Source organism: Cavia porcellus, unplaced genomic scaffold (genome assembly GCF_034190915.1).
Source record: "Cavia porcellus strain 051 isolate PalLab524CR breed Dunkin Hartley unplaced genomic scaffold, mCavPor4.1 scaffold_22, whole genome shotgun sequence".
Classification (NCBI taxonomy): domain Eukaryota; kingdom Metazoa; phylum Chordata; class Mammalia; order Rodentia; family Caviidae; genus Cavia; species Cavia porcellus.
Genome location: NW_026947505.1, coordinates 35,983,616 through 36,007,584, shown reverse-complemented (window position 1 = coordinate 36,007,584; position 23,969 = coordinate 35,983,616). Strand labels below are relative to the sequence as shown.

The 23,969-nt window shown below is 42.9% G+C and overlaps 1 protein-coding gene across 3 annotated transcripts in view; it reads left to right on the top strand.

The window, feature by feature from the left end:
* Positions 1–22,751, top strand: part of LOC100721502 (centromere protein J-like) — a 28,386-nt gene extending 5,635 nt beyond the window's left edge. The window contains exons 4-10 of one of the 3 annotated variants that reach the window (XM_063233069.1): positions 4,839–4,941; positions 5,794–5,894; positions 6,775–6,876; positions 9,266–9,406; positions 12,817–12,901; positions 19,375–19,492; positions 20,570–22,751. In XM_063233069.1, the coding sequence (XP_063089139.1) occupies positions 4,839–4,941; positions 5,794–5,894; positions 6,775–6,876; positions 9,266–9,406; positions 12,817–12,901; positions 19,375–19,492; positions 20,570–20,765 (846 nt within the window). In that variant the 3' untranslated portion in view covers positions 20,766–22,751. Of the gene's footprint in view, positions 1–4,838; positions 4,942–5,793; positions 5,895–6,774; positions 6,877–9,265; positions 9,407–12,816; positions 12,902–19,374; positions 19,493–20,520 lie in introns of all 3 variants that reach the window. The other 2 variants (XM_063233071.1, XM_063233070.1) reach the window with 2 other exon arrangements.
* Positions 22,752–23,969: the final 1,218 nt, after the last annotated feature.

Sequence of the window (23,969 nt, the reverse complement as noted above, 5' to 3'; positions counted from 1 at the left end):
AAAATGGTGTCAAAGACAGCCTTCTGGGCGGGGTGCTGTCCCCGGGGAAGGCTGCTGTCTTTCATCAGCTCCAAGCCCCATGGCACAGTGAAGTGAGTCCTGGGTAGGCCAGGCTCTTCTGGACCCCAGTAGACAGACTACATCCATCTGGGCTGCCTTGTCTACACCAGTCTTCCAAGACACTAAAAAAAAAAAAAAAAAAAAAACTCTAATGGCCACTGCGGACACCCTGGTTGGTGTTTCATGTGGTCAGTGTGAGGTTCCCCACTTCAACTCACTACCCCAGTGCTGATCCCATCAGTAACTCTGCTGTCATCATGGGGTTGGAGATAGGGGATGCCAAGACTTGAATCTGAAGCTTGCTGACTCCACTCAGGCTCAGATTTCAGCTGTTCCTCATCCTTCAGGACAGCTCTAGACAAGATAATCACCACCTCATCCTTCAGAGTTCTCTCAGAGACGAGGTCAGCCTTGCAGAGGACCTGCCCACTGTCATGGACACTTGGCTTCCATGGCTGGGATGTGTGACTAACAGATGTGCCCCAGAGACTGCATGTGGCCAGTGTTTTTAACACCTTGTTCTAGTGCTATTTCCTGTATGCGAACCTGAAGAGCTTGTATCAGTGAAACCTCACAAACTGATTATGTGGAACCATGTAAACAGTTCCTGAAAGTGAGTCAGGTAGTTTATGGTGAGTTCCAGAAGCACTAGCATTTCTTTTCTGCACTAGTTATGTGAAATTTTTTAAGTGGTATAGTTCAAGAACTTTGGTTGTTTCTTACACAGCATAAATCACGCACATACGCAGAGGACACAGATACACACACAAAACTCCTGTGGGCCTATGAAGGTCCTGCGATCTTCTCACTCTGCAGCACCTAGTCAAAAGCATCTCTAACAAAAGCCATGGAGACCTTCAGTCCCACCCTGCTCCTCAGAGATTCCTACGATGGCTTAGTGGGTCAGAATCTGAACCTGCTCTTCAGATGATTCACAAATCTGATGGTGCTGCTAACAGAGGCTGGTAGGTGTCTTGCACCAGATTTGATGCCACTTCCCAACAAATTGACCCAGAACCCTACCTGGTCACTGTATGTGAATGAGGTGTCATAAAGACACACCCCAGGAGACAGAGAAATCTTACCCAGTCTGCATCACACAGTGGATTTTTATTTGTTTACTTGTTTTTTTATTGATTTGTTTTTTAGAGTGCTAGGGATTGAACCCAGGGCCTTGACACTGATTTATAATTCCCAGCCTTTTAAAAATTTTAGTATTGTATTAGGGTCTCTCTAAGTGGTCCAGGCTGCAATTCAATCTTGGAATCCTCCTTCCTCCGCCTCTCAGAATGCTTGGATTACAGTAGTGTGCCACTGTCCCTGACTCACCTTGTAGTTTCAATTGTTCTCTTGCTTTGAATTATTTCTTGGTGATTTTACAGATATTCACAGACCTGCAGGGGGTTCTTCTTGGCATGAGGTTAGATATGAGAATGGCATATGTTTTCAGAAAGAGAAAGATGTTTTGAAGGAAACAGATCAAAATACGGGAATCCTTCCTTCTCAGGTGTGTCTAAATTTATCTGCAGACACAATTTTAGGGTAGGCATCACAAAGAGCAGTATACATGGGCACACACAATGAAGTGAATGGCTGATGGTTGGCAGCCGTGAAAGCGGGGTGAAGGTAAATGCAACCCTCACCCACCAGGACAGGGTGGAAACTCACAGGGTCAAACCCAAGCAGCTCACCCCACCTGCAGCCCTTGCTCCTTCCTGAAAAGTTTGCTTCTTAATAAGGAGCATTGAGAACTCACACCACACATGTTTTGGACCAGTTGTGAGACACCACTGGAAAGAAAGTCATGTTTTCCTCCTCCCCTAAGAGATTCTTGGCTGAACACATGTGACCCAAGGGGGTAGATGGTGGGATCATTTATTGTGTGTTCTTCAAGACCCTGTGGTTGTTTGGACATGGTGACATCTGCTTTTACTATCACTTTGATGGGGGACCTAGCCCATCCTCCCATCTTTCACTCTATGTTTTTTATTGTTGAGTGGATTAAGATTTTATTTTATTTGATAATTACTGTGCCTTTGGACATATGAAAACTCCCCCTTTATTTGTGATAATTATCTTCTGGGTATTAGCGTCTACCTTTGAAAAACCTTCATTTGCATCAACTGATAAAGAAATGATACCAAAATACATTGGACACCAGAGTCATAGTGCTGTTGGCCTTCATCACAGATGGCCACCTGGAAATGTAGCTCCCTCCAAGGTGACCTTTGTGTTTACACTCTATCTAGGGAAGAGGAGGATTGGAACCTAAACTCACAGGCCCCACCCTATCCCACCTCTTCACAGTAGAATGTCGGGTCCCTGGTAGAGCATGTATGTGTTCTTGGGAGCCCTGGTAGACTATGTGTTCTTGGGAGCCGAGTGTCTTCCGAGAAAAGCCTTCCTATTAGCACAGCCTGAGAAGGCTTCCTCTGTGGCAGCACCCCGTATTGCCATTAAACTCTTTGGCTGAGGGTCTAAATGTGTTTTTTGTGTCTTGCTGTGTTTCACGATTGCTGCTTAGGATAGGAGGCTCATCTGTGTGATGGTTACACTGTTTGTTTGGGGACTGCAGTGCAGGACATTGTTTATGTGTATTGCATTTTTACATGTTAAAGGGACACGCCACTATCTGCATAGATGGTATCTTCTCTGCTCTGTCAGCCTCATCCTTGGGGAAAAAAAAATTGTGTGTCCTCCTCGGGCATAATGGGGCTGCGGTGGTAGAGAAGCCCTGATCTCCTGAAAGTGTCTCTGTCCTGACAGTCCCTCTCAGTGTGGTGGGGGCATAGGAAACACTTGATTCCCCATGAGAGGATCTGAAGTCTCCCAGTCCAAGCATTTGTACCCATCCTGTCAGATCTTTTGATGATTCAGCATCTGAAGTTCCAGGACAGACTGTGGTTTTCTGGCTTCTTTTGAGAAGACACATTTCTCTCCTTCCCACACTGAATGGGATTCACTAGGAAGATGTGGTTACATTGCTCAGTGATATGTGTGCAAATGAAAGAATAACTAAATGAGTGCCAATCGACACCTCAGAGCTGTCAGGGTTTGAGTAGCTCAAAGGGTAGAAAACAATTTAGGTGATACTTTGTTAAATTCAGTTGTAAACACTTTATTTTACCATGTTGCCTAACCTGTTTACCCTGTCATAAAGTTCTAAATTCCAGGATACAACGGTCTTCATAAGAAGAAATGGGATGCTCCCAGAGCAGCTGCCCTTTCTGTGTCCTTCTGCAGGCATGCAAACAGGGTCACCATCATCTAGGCTACGTGACAACCAGCATGGTGTACTGTTTCACACCTTTGGCTCCATGATGCCCTTAATGCAAAAACAGCCTCACATTTTATTTTTAGCCAATAAGTGTAAAGGCAGAAATAATTGACTCGGAAAATAACATCGCAGAAAGACAGAAATAAAACTCCTTCCAAAGATCTTCACCGTATAGCACCCACAGGAAGTCGACACTGGGGATGGAAAGGAGACCGTGGAAACTGGTGCCACTTCATACCAGTTTAGCTAGCGTTCTTCTAGGAGTGGAGCAATCGGTGTGGGGTGCTTGTACCAGTAACATTCCACTCAAGTCTAACGAGGAGTCTCAACTTGTTCAATGGACTCAGCAACTTAAAGTAATTATGGTCTATCTAAGTTGTGCCCCTACCACCTTGTTTTGAAGGTGTATATCGGCTTTGTTTCAAGCTCTTTGCTATTATTACTTATTTGTCTTTTCTGCTTCATGCTTTCCTAGTAATCTGTTTTGTTTTGTCTTGTTTTTCCCCCTAATACAGAAAGGATTGGTATACATATAGTCATACATGCATAGGACTTCCCCTAAACAGTTTGTGAGAATAGATTATACTATGCATGATGAAATGAACAGCTATTTTGAAGAAAAAGAGACACTATGGTATCCATTGTGGATACTGTATTGTTATGCTGTGAAATCCAGCTATTATTCTTTGTTCAGAGTGATTTTAGTCTGTTTTGTGTTGTTTAATTTCAACATACATGAAGGTATGGACAGCTAATTTGAACGAGAACAAAAGACATTATGGCAGCCACTGTTGATTTTCCTATTGTCTGGTTGTAAAGGCCTGTAATGCCTTCATCACTCTGGTCTGATCAGCTTAACGCTATTTTGCTTTGTATGAATTCATTGAGTGTGAAGATATGGATAACTATTTGGAAGAAAACAAAAGGCATTATGGTAGCCATGGTAGATCTCCTGTTATCCAGCTTTAAATCTGTGTCACTTACATTGTTTTCTTCTGACCTGCTTTGTTCTGTTTTGTTCTGTTTAGTTTTATCTTCTAAAAAATTATGTTCTTGTAGACAGAAGTTGAATTCCTTTAGACATGTCTTTAAAGATAAAAATGGAACTAATTATATTTAATGTTCAAAAACTCATAGTGGTGCACATGGGAGACTGAGGCAGGAAGATCACAAACCTGAACCCAGTCTGGGCAACTTAGTGACTTAGCGAAAGTAAAAAAGTAAACAAAAAAAGGGTTTGGGATGTAGCTCAGTACGAAGATTCTGAGTTCAATTCCCAGTACCACAAAAAGGAAAAAAATCATTTGCTATACCGCACTCTATACATGGGATTTTTTTTCTCCATATATTTTTAAAACAAAAATTGACTTAGATCAAAAATTGACTGAGCTTGTGGTGGAGTGCTGGAGAGAAGGAAGGGTTTGGTGCTAAAGCTCACTGCATGTAGCACCCCATCTCTGCGGAGGTGACATGCAAGTTCCATGACTGCCCTTGTCCCCAGGGTGTGCACAGGTCTTCCCGAGTTCTGTCAGAAGCCAGTGGCAGGAAATCACCAGCATCAGCCTCTAGCGTCCTGCTGCAGAAGGCACCAGCCTTCAAGAAGGGTGAGTGCTCGTGAGCCTGCTTCCCTCGCTCACTTTGATGTGCAGGTATTTATGACACAGATGTGCCCAGGACACTGCACTGCAGCAAGTGTGGGTAGTCCCTGGAACTTCCTAATTCCCAGCTGCTTTTGGCTTATTCCTGAGTTAGATCCTCTCCATCTGTCTGGCTGAACCTGCCACATCTTCTCTAGCTCAGCCCAGCCCAGTGCAGCTGCTGGTTCTGCCAGATGCTTCTGACCCTCTAACAGGAGACACCCGCCTGACACCTTTATTCCCTGGCTTCACTCCACCCCTCAGTGTTGACTTCCTGTCGACTGACTTTCAGTGGCCCAGCCACCTGGCCTTCCAGCTGACACCCCACTTTCCACTCAGGTCCTCAAAAAGGCTTCAGTTTACTTACCCATTTTGCCCTGTGCTTGCGGTCATCTCCTCAGCTCCTTGGCCTGTCTTGCTTGTTGGTGACCCTCCTTGGCTTCTCCCAGACCCTCCTGAAAGCCTGTGGCCCTACTTCCCCGTGGCCCCTGACTTCTTTCCTATATCCAGGAAGCCAGTTCTCACTGGGGTCTTGTCTCTCTCTCCTGGGTCCGATCCCCACTGGATGGAAGCAGCTTCAGGGGAGAGCCATTGCCTCCTTCCCAGTCACTCTCTGGAGCCCTCTTATGCTTGAAAAGGACTGATGTCCAGAGATGCGGATTCATGATATGCCGTGGGCGGGACCAACATGGCATTTGTAATCTCATAAGAAAAAGAACATGTTTTCAGCTCAATCAGACTTAGGAACACCATAGGGATAGTGATATTTTCAGCATCTTATGCACTGTCCTTTGACACGTAGCTTCTTTCCTCTTTCAGACACATGTTCTTTGGTCCCACAGAGCTCTAAGTCCAGGCTTCTTCACCAGGACCGAGCCAGGCAGTACCTTTGCTCCTCGCTAAACAATGAGGAGCAGCAAGTAAGTGGGGTCAAGTTGTCCCTAGGGCCCTGGAGGTGGTGGCCAGTGGTGGTGGTGGTACTATCCTGTCTTCCTGATAGGTGCAGAAAACTAATATGAATCTGATTACTCCTTACTCCCCAAACTCATTCAGCCTTTTACAAAGATAGAAACTTTTTTTTTTTTTTGGCAGGTTTGAGGTAGTTGCATTTAGCACATAACCAAAACCAGACTGATATTTTTTCTGACTTAAGAGTTCCCTGAATCAAAATTTTGTTATAGTTATTTACAATCTTGAATGGAAATAAGTGGAATCAAAGGCAAATATAGCAGAAATACTCCTAAACCATTGCAGTTGGTCTACTTATTATACACTATAATTAATTAAAAAAAAAAAACCTATGACATGGGAAGAGTTTTGTCCATGGAGGGGATTTTTACAGCACACTTATGATGTAGGTGACAGTGAGAAAATACAGGGCAGGGTGCCACTTATTTTCTGCTTTCTATAAAAGTCTGCATCATCCATCCACTGTGCCCTTTCCAGTGCCATCTTTGAGAAGATGGTGGTGATCTTTGCCTCTGAGCTTTACTTTTGGACTCCAGCTGCTAAAGGGTTCACTCCAAAGCCTTGATAATCTGCATTTCAGTACACACTGCTGGGTGTAGTAGTTGCTACCTTGGTCATCCTGGCCACGACTGAGAAAAAAAGTGGGAGAAACATCTTCCTAAGGCACAGAATGGACTGGGGCATTGCTCAGGTGTAGTGCACATGTCTAGCATGTCCAGGGTGCCAAGTTCCCTCTCTAGTCAAACAAAAAGCAAACACACAATATCCAAAGCTAACTGTCCCTGCAGTATTCACAAAGGCCACAAGAGCCATGATATACACTTTTTGCAGAACCTTCCCACAAAGCCAGAATCTTCCCAACAAGCAGTGTGCCTCCTGGATAGCACCATAGAGAAGATGGGAATTCAGGAAAAACAACACACAGATGGCAAGGTAGGAGTATGTAGCATCCTTTCTTCCCCAGTCATGGCTCTTATGTTCCCTGCTCTTTGCTCAGACTGTCCCAGGACTCCACTCAGGTCAGCAAGCATCTGCCAGAGCTAGATAAAGCAACATTCTTTGTGAGAGGAAAATTTTCCTCTCTCTCCCCAAGTGTCTCCCACATCCTGCATCCTCAGAAGACACCTCCATCCTGAAGGATCTATTCTGGTGGCTGTTGTCCTTGATTCAGGAGGGTCTGGAAGAGATGCATGAACAACTATGATGCATGGGGCTGTTTGTGGGTTCCCATGGAGCAGTGATGGATCAGACCCTTGATAAACTCAGTGTGCATGCACTGTGACCCTTTTCCAATGACTGGAGAGAATCAAGGGGCCATCCTTGTTCTGCTTTTGTTGATTGCACTGTGATCTAAAGAAAGGGGGATTTCTACCCTTGTAAGTGGATAAACCATTCACATAAGGGAGAGTTCATCAAGGTGTTCCACAGGGTTGTCAAGGGAAAGAACCCCACTCCACATACCTTGTCCTTCTGGCTCAGCAGTAGGTGATGCTGCTAACTTGTCAGTAGTACAGGATGAATCGCTCACTCAGCGGGAAATGCAAACGTGTGGGTGCAAGAAGCAGGAGGCTTCTTCTGTGGTATTCCAACATGAGCCTCCTCTTTCTGCAGTGCAGGACACCTACTGTGTGTTCATGTTTCTGGATGTTCCTCTTTTCTCAGGTCCCTGGTACTTTATTACCCATTCTGACCTCTCATCTTGTGTCCTCTGTCTTTGTGTATCTTCCTTTAGATGTCCTGAAATTCTTTGTCTCTTGTATTTTATAAAATAAAAAATATACCAAAAAATACTCTATAGTTGTGCATCAGTTACAGATGGGATACACTGTGTCTTTGGGTGATTTCATGACCATGTGGATTAGGGAGTACTCACACCGTCCTTGATGTGTGATCAGGAGAGCGGGTAAACACGAGATGTACAGGGCCTCTGACGGAGTAACACAGATGATTTTTTTTACCACTTTAAAAAAAGCAGCAGCACACTCTAAAATGATGATTAAATGTTTATTACATAAATGTATGAACTAGTAACATGGTCATTGTTCTCATCATGAAGTATTGTGCTGTTTATGTGCCATGTGGGCTGTTCTTTGGTGTGTTGGCAGTGCAGTAGGTATGTTTACACCAGTCTCATGACACATACAACCAGTTCCCCTGGATTGTAATGGCTACAATGGCACACTGGGTTATAGAAATTTCTTGACTCTGTCATGTTATGTGATCCATGTTGTATATGCAGCTTGTTGCTGATCAAAATATTTATATAACCGACTTATATAACGCTAACGATTTTATGAATTTTTTCACATGGGACATTTTAAATATGTGTGTCTTTTCATTTCCAATATGTAATTAGTCCTTTAAGCTTTGGTGTAATTTTTCTTGATTAAGACTTTATCTAGGGTAGGAGATTTAGCCCAGTGGCATAAGTACCTGCCTGGCAAGTACAAGATGGTGAGTTCAACCTCTGGTACTAAAAAAAAATAATAATCTAATATTGAATTGAGTACAGCCTGTTCTAGCCACCTGACTGGTTTAATAGCAAGACAATGAGCAATTTTGTATCAAGCCTGACAAATTGGATGGTGTAGAATTGGCCGGCAGGGGGCACACATCACCAAATTTTGTTGGATTGCTGATGACATTTCAAAAAACTTGCTTTTACTACAGATAAATTAACTATTAGGTTTTGAAGCTTTATCAAGAAATAACAATCCATTTGGCTAATTTTCACATGCACATGTTTTCACTCTCAAAGCAGTGAGGTTATTTCTGTCAATTTTTTCTGTATGCTAATTTTTTCATGACTAATATTTTTGATTTGAAGACAAAGATATTCTTTACTAAATTTCTTTTCTAGAAATGATACATATGAAATTCCATAATTGCAGATTTTTAATTCATATCAGTGAATGTCAGTGAACCTTTGACACAGGATAAAGTACTGTACAAGTCAAAAGGATAGGCCAGAAAAGGGAAAAAAATCTATAAAAGATAGTTTTGCATAGTAATTATGCAATTTATATAGTGCAAATTCAGTAAATTCCATGTTCACAAATTATCCAGACTGCCAGAAAATGTGTAATGTGGCCTTATAAAAAAGACATTTATGGGACAAGTTTATTTATTATTCATAACAAATTCAGGGATGGAGTTTTGGAAGCATTTAGTGATTTGGGGGGAGGGGTGGAAATGCAGCCATTGATTGGTATGAACAGCGCAAAGCCAGCAGTAAACATAGAATGATTTTGAATGCAGGGAAAATAGTGAAGCTTTGCATAACTTCTAATTTTCATCTTGGAACTTTTGTGTCTCCATGAAGGTAGAGCACGTACTCAGCGATGGTCGCGTGATTGTCACCTTCCCCAATGGCACCAGGAAGGAGACCAGTGCCGACAAGAAGACAACCATCATCAAGTTTTATAATGGTGATGTGAAGAAGATCAAGTCTGATCAGCGAGTGGTGAGACACTGAATCAGTGTACCTTTTAAAAAAGCTGAGATTACTAGGGAACACTCTGCATGTGGTACCTTTTTATTATCTGAACGTTTGTGGATGAGGGAAGGGAAAAGGGCAGAACACAGCTTTAGAATCAGACACTCTTTGGGAACAGGGTGATCTCTCCACGGTGAATTTGAGCAAATAAGATCCTTTAGAGTCTCTCAAGCTTCGGATTTGCATATCAGGGAGACTAACTACTTAGCCCTGCCTCCACTGTGAGCTCTCATCTAGGAGTAGTTTTAATCCTCCATAAAATGTGGTTTATAATTAGAACCAACTCAAAAGATAGTTTCAAGGACTAAATGACCCAATGCATTAGGTAACGCCCCTACGCTATAGAAATCTGAAGGCGAGCACTCCATAAACAAACATGAATCATAGACTCCACTTTAGTATTGCAGTACAGTGAGGTGGGACCAAGAGCCAACACTTGTACAAGCTTGGGGACAGGTGGCTGTTACTTTCCCTGGTTCTCTTAGTGTTTAAACAGCTGGGGAGAAGGCATTAGCATCTGCCAGATAGGCAGAGCAGAAAGCTTGGGTTTAGGAACTACAAGGCAGAGGCTTTATCATAGCCCTGTCAGGCCAGCTGTACAGACAGCAAGTTAGTAACTTTCAGCATCTGCATCTAATAAAACACGGCTGGCTAGGGGGGCACCCTACCTGGGACATGTGTGATGTCTCAGGGTAGTTCTGGTTTTTGTTACTAGGAGTCTTGGGAGTGCTGCTGGAATTTAGCAGGTTAGGGTCAGGGATGCTGCTGACTGTACCCAATACACAGGAGAAAACTCCATCCTCACAATCTGGAATTTTCCAATCTTATCACTAGAGCCAAGGTTGGGATTCTCATTGCTGGTCATCATAAATTCATGTCAGATGGACAGTTGTCACCCCATAGCTCACATAGCAAAGAGGACATTCACATGGAAGACAGCAGCTTATTATAGCCATGGTTGCTTAATATTAGGTAGTCAAGATTATGTTTCTGGCCCAAGGGGACAGGCTGTGTATTTTGTGTATTTTGTGACAGAGGAGTGTATGTGGGGAAAATTGATTCAACAAACTTTGGAGATTCCAAATCTTTCATAAGCAAGATTTACAGGGTGGCAATCCTCTAGGTAATTTGGGGTATGACAATTTACACAAATCTGGCTAATGGGAAAATACAGTAAGTCAGGCGTGGAGACAAGAGCATAGCTTGCTGTGGACTGAGAACAGTCTCTTCGTGTGAAACATTACCAGATCACATTTTTGGCTTTTTTTTCTTTGGATTGTCCTCTTCCCTGTTTGCACTGACTCCAGGATATGTGCTGAGCTGAGAGTCATTGCAGAGCTCCTCTAATTTGTGTGTGTTTTACTTTTTCTTTTTTCTAGTACTAGAAGCTGAACTCAGCAGCTTTGCCCTGAGCTACATCCCAGGCCTCTGTTTCTTATTTTTTATTTTGAGACGGAGTCTCACTAAGTGGCTCAGTTGCCCATGCTGGGGCCAAACTTGCCATCAGCCTCCCCGAGTGCTGGAATCATGGGCACATGCAGCTGCACTCAGCTGTTTCATTTATTTTAATGAGAAGCATCTATGTATGTTGATCAGTAATCTTACCCCCATTGAAGCCTTCTGATCTCCCCAAGGCAATGTCAGCATCATAGGGTATAGATAAGGGCGTACCTGGCTTCCAGGTGGTCTTCTGTTGGCCTGGCTGCCCACAAGGCCCCTGATTTTGCTGCTGGGAAATGTGACTGAGGTGAGAGCATGGAAAGCCCTTTAAATGATGGCTTCTGTTGCATTACAGTCCAGTGGAGCCATGCGTGACATTGCTCTTACTGCCTATCTCTACCTGTGGACTTGGGGTCAAGTTTTCTTCACCTTGGAGTAACAGAGAATCATTGCAGCTTGGGGGTGTGACAGTGATCAATTGAGGTGCAGAGAATGAGAAATCTCAGAATTATGAGCTGAGGTCAAGAGGTGATGCAGAAGAGAACAAGACCCTGAGCAGGGGGAGGGAGGAAATACCTCTGCTCAGATCTTTATTCCGTGTCTTAGTTATTTTTACTCGTTGCTGAGACAAAATACCTGATGACCAAAGTTGGGAAAGGAAAGGTTTATTTCTTACAGTTTTTGGAGGTTTCAATCCATACACAGTTGGCTCCATAGTTGGCAGGGTGGCATGGCAGGACCATGGCGGCTGTAAAAGGTAAGCCGAACTGGCAAGAGAGCAAGACACACCTTCTTCCTGCCATTACATTACATCCTAGCTCCACCCCTAGGTCAGTGCAGCACTCACACCCTCAATCCAAGCACTAGACAATGAACCAATCACAAATGCACAATGCAAATGCATGAGACCTGGGGGCCACTGACATAAACCATGACACTCTGCTAGAGTGAAATGTCTCTGGAGAGGGGCAAGCAAGTGCTGGCCTAGAACCCTCCCTTTTCCTAGTGCTGTTGCTCCCAGTCCAAGCCTCAGGTCTGCAAAGGGAGACGGGCTGCCATGGTGGAAGAGGGAGTGCTCCTGCTCCATCTAATTTCAGACAAGTGGCAAATGTGCAGAAGAACGCCCACAAGGCCATAAACTAGAGGCAAGACTCTTCTTGCTGGGACCCTTCTTGTGCCCTTTTACCCCTTCTCATAAATGCCATTGTAGCAGACCTACATGGTGAGGAGGAAAGTGAAATAATGCCTTCTTCCTGGTCTCATTTTGTAAACAAGTATGTGCATTCAGTTTCTTTTTGTTTCTGGAGTCCTGTGCATTTTAAATATTTCATTCATCATCCCCACTGTGTGGGTGAGATGGGCTCAGACTCAGCATGGAGAGCATTGCCTGCCACTCCCCTTACCTCCAAGTCAGCTTCTTCCTTCACACCTGCTCTTCCAGCTCCTTCTTTCATTGCTGGGAACTGAAGGCTGCACGGCTGTTGGAAATGCTACTGTCCAGTGGTAGTTCTCAAGGTGGGATTGCATGGATGTCTGACACAGTGGGCACCTATTTCTTCTCTTGGCAGGCCATAGGTCTGAGAGCTGGGAGTTTCACAGTGGCAGGTCTCAAGAGTCATGTCATCAGTTGCTGCAGGCCCCCGTGGTGCTGAAGCCCATGGCTCAGGGTTTAGCCTGAGTGCCCAGGTACAGAACTGAGAGCTAGATTGTGTCCTGTAATTTCTCTCACTAAGTAACAATCCAGGCTGTCATTTCAGGGTGTTGGTGGCCAGCTCCTCTTCTTGCACCTGATGGCTGTGGATGTGCCCATGACTATAGTTATGCCCACCGGCCAAGTAGTCCCCTCAGCTGCCTGCAGGAAGTGCTTGACCAGATTAACTACAGGTCCTTCTATAAGGCAAACTGCCACTCAACACAGGTCTTTCTGGCCCTTACAGATTTATTACTTCTCGGATGCTCAGACAACATACACGACCTACCCGAATGGTGTGGAAACCGTGCAGTTTCCTAATAAGCATATTGGTGAGTGGTGTCTCCCTGAGCTTGCATGGTTAAGTGGTTTCTGTGCTCATGTGCTATACAAGGTGCTATGGAAACATTAGGCTGAACAGATAAGGTGCCTTTTAGGCAAGTTTTCCAGGACAGCAATCATCTACATACTGTAATATAGACTTTAAACTGCTTAATGAAAACCCAGTATGTGTTTTCTCTTGAATCCTATTTGTAGCTATGGGTTGCTCCTTAGCACAGGTCCATGAGTACCAAGTCCTGTTGGCCTCCTCAGAGCCCTAGGACTCAGCAGCAGAGATGTGCTATGGTCTGGATTTGTTGGCATGGGCAAATACAGGGTAGCAGCATCAGACAAATTGCCCCTCACTCACTTTCATGGGCACCCCCTTCAAAATACCCTTTTGGCTGAATAAGAAATATTTTCTAACATGGTGGATATTGCAGTTAAGAATGCCAGCTTTTCCAGACTGACAGTTTCCCAAATTGTTGCTCTGGAATACCATCTGTGTAGCTGTTCTGTGGAAGGATGTCCCTGGGCATTCCTGGCTGACACTTGTTGACCAGGTAAGTAGGGTTCCCTAGGCTCCATGCAGCCTGTATGAGGGTGTGGCAGTCAAACAGTATGTGTTTTCTTAGTTTTCCCTCTCGTATTATAAAATACTATTTTCTTATCAATGCAGTTTTTCTTTGTGACTTACTAAATTTTAGTTTGGAATGAAAATACGAGTCCCAGGAAATTCTGTGGATTTATTAAGATCACATATATACTGTGTGCATAGGTACACACATACAATCAATTATTCAGGATACGAGGCAGGAGAATCATGACTTTGAGGCAGTATGTTACTATTTTTCTAGTGTGGTCAGATCATAGTCTTAAAAAGCTGCTGAATTCCCATCTGAAGTTCTGTCTGGACTCTAAAATGCCACCTTCTGGGTAATGTGAATTTGTTTCACCTTATCATGGATTAATTTTATCTCTCATTACTTTTAATCTCCATCTTTTTCATATTAATGATTTAGATATCTTCACGCAAAGATTCTAGTTCTCTGCCTGCTATAGACTTATTGATAATCTCTTGCAGAGGGGACACTGTAATCAGGATCATCAGCATCACAGCTTCCCTAAATTTGGGAAATTTTGTTCTGAAGCACATTTACAAAGAGCATATGGATAAACATGGGTGATATTCCTGCTGTTTCAGCTTTTCTGCAGTCATGCCCATCAAATGGGGTACTGGCATCTCAGTCTTCCTCAGTGGCTACCACTATATTGAAACTAACCATCCTCAAACTCTGGGCTGAGTGCTGGGGTTTCCACAAGATTGTGCCTTGGGGTTATATCTGCAGTGATCCAATTCCTGACTATTGAGCCAAATGTCTGTTGAGGCTTCCACTGAGGGAAAGACATTCTGTGGTCACTTCTTGGTCATGTTGATCTCTTCCAGGAAGTCCCCAGCAAGCACAGGCTATTGGAAGTACAAACTCAAGAGTGAAGGTTGGAGTCTAGGTCAAGAAGTCTACTTGTCCAGACACTTTCTTGAGAGGCAGCACTGGCTCCTCCTGACTTGAAAGGTCACCATGGCTTGCTGCCTACTACTGGAAGTCCACGGGCCAGAAGCTTGAGCTCTGCCACCAAAAAATGCATGATCAGAAAGTGGAGAGAGTTAGGCGAGCTCTTCTGCTGTTAGGAGTAAAACGTAGTTCATATGAGCTAGACTGTAAGAAGTTCTAGAAAATAGGCAGTGTATATCAGTTTGGACTTCAGTTTGTAGTTTTGTTCTTCTGTTTTAAGAAGACGATCCATGCTGTAAAACAAAATAAAAATAAAAACCTAAGGTCGGATTTTGTATGCAAAGATCAAGCTGTTCTTTTGGGGGTAGTAGTGAAATTAGTGGTGGTGGAGGGTAGTTCATCCAGCAGAAAGCTACTGTGCAGGGGATGAATTCAGAGAAGTGCTGACCCAGGGCTCAGCCATCTGATCATCCTGACTCAGGAAAGCTGCTCTTGTGACCTGCGCTTCACTGTTGACAGTGAGTGAGTCATAGGACCCGTCCATGGGGCACCACCGATGGTCCCAGGGGTATCAGGGAGGTTCTTCAGGTCTGTCAACTGTTTGGAGTCTGAACACATAGCTGTTAGAACAAGGCTCTCTGAGGTGATCATTTCTGGGCAGACAGTGGATGGTGCTCTGGCATAGAAGCTATAGCACATTTCCCAAAACAATCATAATCACTGCAGTGTGACAGCAAGCATGTCCCATGGCTATATTGGTTGGAATTTGCTGGATGGTGTAGGTGAGGCCCTCCCATCCCTTCTGCACTCCTCCATCTGTAAGGTTCTGAGAGTGTGGATAGTGTTGGGGGGGGGTGGGAAGCACCATATCCATGCTTCCCACCCAGCTTTACATTCATGGGCTGTCTCAAGTGCCTTGCTCAAGACTGATTGGTAATGTATTCCTTGGCAAAGCTTTGGGAGCATGTTTAGGGGCCTAGTAACTAGGAAGTGTTGTTGTTGGTTTTTAACTTGGGTCTGTAAAAGTTCAACAATCTGCTTAGTTTGCCATCTGAAGAATCTACATCTCTGTGTCTTATGTAAAACCAGGGATTTCAGAGGCAGAAATTTCTAGTCTTCCTCTCCAAAACCAGGTGGCCATGATACACAGTGGCTCAGAACTCAGCCTATTTTGGTTATTTTTGTTGTCAGGAGTAACCAAGTTACTCTTGAGCCTCTTAGGGGCTCATCTTTACCCCAGATTCCTGACCAAGGCCTCAACTTTGAGTGTTGATCTCTTTTTGACTCTCTGTAATACCCTCGAATTTGCATTTTACATAAGAATTTTTATTAATTGTAAAGGAAGCTTGCCAACTTCAACATGCTGTGCAAAAAATTCTTTGCCATAGAAAATGGAATGGCCAAAGTCTGTGTAGCTACCCACAATCTTGCTTCTTAGTGTCTGCCCAGACGTCTGCATTCATGGGGAAAAACACTGTCCATCTGGATTCTGTATGTGTGTATAGATTTCTGATTGGTTTGTATCAACATAAATAGTTTAAATTTTCTTTTGCATGGAGAAAATGTCATTTCTTATGTAGAGTCAGTTTGAAAATGCACCTGCATGAGATAACCCATGAATGTGGGACATTGCTTATGCAATGTCACTGAAATTCCTTTCTGGACCCCTATACACAGTCTTAAATTGTCTTCAAAGCCAATTTCCAAGCCACAGGAAGGGTTCAATGGTTAAGGTGCCCTCCACAGGAGCAGCTCCAGGGGTGGGGCTGCAAGTGTGACTGTGTACTCATAGCTAGACTCCTGAATCATGTACAATTGATGATTTGCTTGTTTAATTTAACAAGGATCATTGCTTTTTTCGCATACCTTTAAGTCATAAAAGTGTTCTGTATTTGGTTATGCAAATGGTCTGTAAATGAAGCTAAGTTCATTCCCTGTTCTAGTTTTTTTTTTTTCACAATTAGATGATTAATTCTTGCTTTTTCCTCTAAGAAATGTGGTTAGTCTGCCCAGGTGGATCTGTAAAGCCAGGCTGGTATTGCATTGAAACACCCAGAATAGGTAGAGGTATCTCTGGGGGGTCTTTTGTAGAATAAAATATTGGATTATAAAGAAATTAAGTGCTCTAAAAAATAATAAAATACTTATGCCATAATTTTATGATAGTGGAAACAAATCTCCATGTGATTTTCCCCTTGTATGTTAATTTTGTTTATTAATTTTTTTCATATTGATACTGGATGTATGCATTGCATTCTAAAACATGGCTACATGATTCCTATTTCCTTTTATTTTAAATGCTCTGGTTCTGTGTATCTAGAGAAGAACATGTGCCCCAGTTACTATGTGTTGTTTAGGACAAGCTCTGCACTGTTCAACTCTTTTAATTTTTACTTGCTATAATTTTAATTAGTACTCTAATTAGAACACTAATGTTTTTAAAACTTTTTATCTGTTTGTTTTGATGTAAGTTCAAACTTACAGAAAAGTTACAGGAAAGCACAAAGGGGCCCTACCTGCTCTGTCCCCAGAATCACTAGTGTCTAACCTTGGACCACAGTTCCTTGGATCTTCTTTCTCCCTCTCCTATGTATGTACAAGTATTGGTCAGCTTTCCCATTCGTGAGAGAAAAAGCTTGATACCCACAAAGTAAAGGAATAAGTGGCTGATCTCTTCCCTCTCTTCTTTTCTCCTTTCCCTCAATCCAGTTTCCCAGTTATTGTTTCCTTTTGAGCAGTTTGTAAAAAGGAAAGAAAATATTTTATAGGTAATTTTAAAAAATTCTCAGCTGGTCCATGTAGAATGTCTCCAAAGCACCACTTAATTTTACAGCAGGAAATACAAGTTTTGTTATTGTTGCTGGATACACTCACTGTATCTTCAGTGTTTGTACACTCCTACCTAGGACTGATGTTTCAAGCATAAAATCAAATGAAAGCCCCTATTGCCATTTATAGGGATGACTTTTGTTATGCGAATGTTCCCATAAATTCATACAAATCAGTAAAGACATATTGTATATTGATTATGTGCCAGGCAGTCAGTGAGTGTCAAAATATTGGCCAATGAAGAGCCTGCAACTTCTGCAGGGTGTTCCACTAATAACTCTACTTAGGAACAATCTTTTACAGTTTGTGCTAACAGTTATTTTAAGAGGCGGAATTTTCCTTCAGTTATCAGATTCTTCATATTGGTTTTTCTGCCACTTGTCTGCCAGCAACTGCTAACAGTTGACAAAACAAGTCAAGATGAAGAGGTAAAAGCACGTGTTTTCAACAGTGAAGGTCAAAAGCTCCCAGAGGCCTGATTGCCAGCTATGGGCCTAATAAGGTACCTGGACCTCAAGTGTAGGATTTAGGGAGTAGAGAGCAAAGAGAAGTAATAGAAATATCTTAGACCAGCAGTTCATTTGAGCAATGTTGGGAGGATGTCCATGAACCAGGCAGCTGATAAACACTGTCTCAGCTTGGAGTCTGATGAGGATGTATTGATGGTGCTTTCCCTCGTGGCAGGACAGGGAGCTCTCTTGAATAAGACCACTAAATCCTCTGGGGAAGGGGCCTCCCTCCAGATCTAGTCACCTCCCCAAGGCACCATCTCTTAACACCATTGCTCTGGAGTGAGCTTCAACACATAAACTTTGGGGAGACATAAACAATCAAGTTGTAGTAGAGTGAATCACCATAAAATATATTTGAGCAGTTTAGATAGAGAAATTTATGGATGTGCAAAGATATCTGTGCATGCTATGTCCTGGCTAACACAGTGAAAAGCAGCCAAGTATACTCCTGTTGTTTATACAGGTGTTTTTCTAACTGCTTTCATATAATATTTAAATCCTTGAACTTGGGTTGCCTTATTCAGCAAACAGTGATCATATGCTCATTTATGCTTGAATATCAGGTAAACAATAAATAATTTTATGGTATAAGCATGTTTCATATAATATTTGGGGCAAATAAATATTCCCTGGTGTTTGATGGCATTCCATCCCAGAAATCCACTATTGGTTGAAAATATTGTAAGCTAAAAATGCATGTAATACACCCAGACACTAAACATAACCATGTCACAGTGCACTGTAGTGTACAAGGTGCCCCCCCCCCCAGTAGTGGTCCAGCATCTGAGGGCTGCAGCTCGTGGTTCCTTGGCTAGGGTGGAGTTGCATGTCATGAACACGGGAAAAGACCAAAACTCCAACTGCATAGTTTCTTAGATATTTCTTGTTGCTAAGACAAAATACCATACACCCAGAATTGAAAGATAAAAGGTTTACTATAGTTCATAGTTTGTGGAAGTTTCAATTCATAACTATCTAGCTTCAAGGCAGGGTGGCATACAGAGGAACAACGCAGAGGAAAAACAGTTTGTGGCAGGCAGGCAAGAACCACAAAGCAGCAAGCACCGTCCCTAGAAGCAGCGCCACGCAGCAAGGCAGAAGCCTCTCCTTACTCCTTCATGCCACCCACCTTTCGGGTGGTGCCACTTACAGTCTGGGTGAGCTTTCCTATTACCCATAACCATAACCCAGAACTATGCTTAACCAATCAGTGGACTAAGCACGCACTTTTAATCCCAGCATTGTGCAATTTAAACCCAGCATCCACCCTCTTGAACCAGGAGCCTCTAAAAAACCCCGCCTATGACCACATGGGGCTCTGAGGAAGCATCTAGATACAAGCCGTAACAGTTTCTACTGGATACATGCCACTTTTCTGTAATCATAAGGTTGAGAAATCATAACTCATGTCACTGTAAATGAGCAATTGTGTATACTCACACTAAAGTATTAATTCATCTAAATGTCAAGTTGACCTGAAAATTTCATAGAATATGTGGCAATTCAAATTTATAGACTCAGATGCCTAAGAAATATTCTTTCTACAAATCTCAGATAGATCATTGAGATATAATGTGGTTTCTAAACACTTTCAGTGTAAGATGCTTTTCTAAAAATTGTATTCTACAGAAAAATACTACCCTGATGGCTCCAAAGAAACTGTGTTTCCAGATGGAACAGTTACCAGGCTCAACCATGGATGTGAGGAGACTGTGTTTCCTGATGGGACAATCCTACACATTAAAAGGTTGGTACTATATCACATAGTATGAGTCCAAATCATCCCCAACTTTTGATTTTATATATTTGATAATTTCTTCATATTAATTTGAAATTTTTGTGAGTTTAAGTATTTATTTAAAAATAATAGCAGAAAATAATACCACTGACTCTACAATGTTTGCCTTGTGAGTGATTTGAATCTCTTTATGCAGAATATAGGTTTAAACATTAATTTAGGGACAATCTTGTGCCACACAATAATGTTTCATTTGGCAACAGGGACACATGAGATGGTGGTTCCAGGAGATCACATCATCTAATGTCATTGTAGTCATCTTAGCTGGTTTTGAAATCACCTAACAATGCATTTCCCAGAATGTGTCCCTGTCGTTAAATTACACACTGCTTTAACTCAGTGAGGTTGGCTGGGCTTGAATTGCACTAGAAGGAGGAGCCCAGTCTTCCACGTAATCCAGGAATCCAAGTCTGTAGAACCTACATAAACAAATACATAGGACACACCAGAAAGTGCTGGTAGGATTTGGTCTTGATACTAAGGTGAGCAGAGAAAGATGTGAGGTCTGTGATGTCTGACAACCTGAGTGGGTTGGACACAGGTCACCCTGCTCTTCGCCCAAGTTCCACCTGGCCACGATACCATGGTGGTGTAACTTGCTGGCTTCTGTCTTTTCTGTGCCTTCAGTTTTGCAGCTTGAGGGCTCAGTCTCTCTCTGCTTTAGAGCTGCATTAACTCCACTGTGGGCAGCCAGATATTTCCTCTCACGTGGTGGCGTTTTCTTTATCCTTTCATGGCACTCTGCATGCCAACCATGTCTCTGTTCAGCTCCACCTCAAGCTGTCACTGTGGGTTCAGTAATAGACCCAGCTGCTTCCACAGCGTATCTCCCTCCTGCCCCACCTACATGTCCTCAGCCATCAAAGGTTCCCATCAGTCCTTGAGCCCTCAGCACCATTCTTGTCCTTGCTCTGCACAGCTGTGTCCTTCTCTCCAGGCACTGATGTCTCTCATCCCTACCTGCTCCATTTTCACAGAACTGGATATGGCACACCCTGTCTGACCAGAGTGTTTCTCCTCTACCAGGAATGGCGACAAAACCATCGTGTTCAGTAATGGGCAGAAAGAAATCCAAACGACCCAGTTCAAGAGGAGGGAATTTCCTGATGGTACCACCAAGACTGTGTATTGCAATGGCTGCCAGGAGACCAAGTACAGTTCAGGGAGGGTCAAGGTCAAAGACCAGACTGGAAAAGTCATCCTGGATCAGAAGCAGAAATAAAACACCCCTTGTACTCGTTCATGAAACTTCAGTGACAGCTTTTGCAAAGACGGAGACAAAAACTAATACATTAGTTGCCCCCATGTGATCTTGGAAAGCCCCAAACCTTTGGCGTCTTTAGCCACTAGAAATTGTAAGGAAAAGTCTGTGTAGGGAACGTGATCAGAGTAGCACTAGGTATATGAAAGGCTCACAAAATCTTGTCTTCTAGGGCCTTACACTCTACCACTTGAGATCACTGATGTGGGAAAAAAGCCAATCTCAGCTGCCTGCTTCTAGGAAGCATTTGTAAACCAGGCTGAGTCTTTTTGGCTCTGGTCTGCCCATACCTCAGCATCATCCAGGTTCAACCTGACCTATTTCTGCCGTGATCCTCCCTCTATCCACACCCATGCGCTTTCTCAGCCCAATAGTCATGACCAGTGACCCAGGGAGTCTAACTTAGGATTTGAAGAATGTAGGTATTGTGGCTGCTGCCCAGAAAGCAAACCATTTCCTGAAATTCCTGACTTTTTCTGAAGTTCTTGATTTTTTAATTCCACTGTCAACACAATGACCAGCTATTTCTTTTGTTTTGCAGGCTGTATAGAAAATACAAAAAGCACATTACCTTTCACCAAGATTTTATACTTAAAACAAATTTATACTAAAGTATAGAATACTAAAAAGATAAAAAAGGAATAATTCTTAAAAACCTTCTAAGATGTATGTTTATTTGATTTTTGAAAATATTTTTATGTGAAGCACATAAAACACTAGTGCCAGTGATTATTCTTACCCTAATGTATGTTGTACCTACATTATTGTCCTCAGTATTTTGGTATTACTGTTTAAATAGCTCAAGACTAATGCACTGTCTTGCCTTTGACGGGAAAAGAAAGAATTTTACTATAATTACCCTGAAGGAAAGCCTGGTCTTTCAAGATAAATGTACTAAAGCAAGGACATTGTCAGACATAAGTGGCCATGACTGAAAACCCACTCTAAGTTCAGCTGGAAAAAAAAATAGACTTGCTTATTGCTATGAATCTTAAAATCATCTTATATAAAAATTATCATTAAAGCAACCAAAGTATATTCCACTGAAATCTGACTTCTAATTGTCTGTTGGAGGTCAGAGGAAGAAGCCAAAGTACAAGTAAGCCACATTCCGTACGATGCCTTGCCTGGCATTGTGTGTAATGTGCAGTGCCTGTCTATAGTAATGAGGTATGCAACATCTTCATTGAAACAAGATGGCCTCAGTACACGCGTATGCTGGAGGCCCTGTTTGGACATGAATTCTGGCACGTTAGAAACCAGCTTACTTTAGTTTTTACACTCTCCTACAATCATTGCACCGACAGTCTGATCACACAATTTTACTTTGGTGCTACAATTTGGACCTTAAATGATCCAAAGGCCTTTGTGGTTAAAAACTTGGAAATGGTGTTAATGGGAAGTGTAGCCTGGGAGGCAGCAGCTGGTGAGAGGTCCGTGGGTCAGGGGAATGTGCCTTGAAGGGGACAGTGGGACCCCAAAGCTGCTTCTTCCTCCTTCCTGAACACAAGCTGAGTGGTTATGCCATGTGTCATCAGCATGATGTGCACCCCATCACTGTCTTATCACCACCTCCAGAGGAAAGGACCAAGCAACTACAGACTGAAACTTCTCCAACTATGGACCAACACAAACCTTTCTCTTTGTAAGCTGATTATCTCAGGTGTCCCTTAGCCTGTTGGAAAGCAGACTTATACATCTAGAATCTGTAGGGAACTGGGTTCAGGACTTCCCTCAGATACCAGAGTCCATAGATGCCACATTCTTTAGAAAATATCACTGTATTTACATATTATCTAAGTACATTCTCCATATACTTTCAATCATCACCTGTAAGACCTGTAAGACGATGTAAGTGCTGTGGAAATAGTTGTCAATATTGCTGAGGGAATGATAACAAGGAAAAGTCTTTATGTATTCAATAGAGATAAAAAATTTTTTAAAATATTTTCAGTCTGCGGTTGGTCTACTGCGAGGCAGAACTCACAGACATGAATGACTGATATTATGCATAATGCAAATTTTGAGGGGCAGAGATCCCTATATTTGCAAGCAGCACCTAAGTATATGTGGTTGGTCAAAGAAGGGATGAACACTTAAGGAAATCATGAAACAGAGTGCACAGGGCTGGGAAGTGGGTAAAGTCAGCCAGACTGTTGAGGGAGGGACAGTAAATAAGGAGGCAAAGGACCCCCAGCTGGTCCCATCTGGGCCACTGCTCATGGTGAGCTTGGAAAAGCCACTCACCTGTCCCTTGCTTCATTTTTCTAGACATTTGACATTTCACCCTGTGGGATGAAAGAGGACGGGCTGGTGACACACCCATCACTGCCATCCTTAGCCCAGGACACTGCTTCTGAGCTACCCAGGTGCTCAGTCAAGCTTCTCCCTCAGTGGATTCATGGCCTCCTAAAAGACAGGTCCCTCTTTGGAGCATGACATCTTGACCTCATGATCGTCTGGCCCAGTGGCCCCTCTGAACTCCCCTCTTGTTACTCTCCACAGCCTATTTTCGTAATCCCTCTCCACACAGAAGTCTCCCGGATCAGCTTATGGCATCAAGGTCACCACTTTGTCCTTCAGAGGTTGTTGCAGCCATTACCCTTCTGGAAAGCTAGCTTGGGTCAATGCACTACACCTCGGATAGGTCTCCCCAAGTGCTCCTGGCCCTGAACCCCTCTGAGCAATTCCCAAATCATGTCCCTGCAAACTTGTTACTGGTCCAATCCTCAGCAGCTCAGGCACACCGGAGGTGCTGTCAGTCTTCTCTACCCATGACTTGGACTTTCCAACTCCCACTTTCTCAGGGTGCTCAGATAGAAGCTGCCTCAGAAAGCAAAAATACACCCTAAATATTTTACCTTCAAATATCTTACCTTCAAAGTCAGAGGAGCTGGGAACATGGGGGCTGCACTCAGAAAGGAGTAATTTGTTTAATTCTCAATTTATTAAATTTACTTTCGATGTGACTTTCCCTTGAGCACTTAAAGATTGATTCTGACCAGAATAAATTCATTAAAAATGCAGTTATAAAATTAGCATGGCTGATGCTTTTAAAAAACACCTTACATAAAAGGCAAAATCAAACAATTAAGATTATTGCTTAACTTCTTACATTCCTATACCTACTTTATAATATTTATTAATTCATTTATAATTAATTTT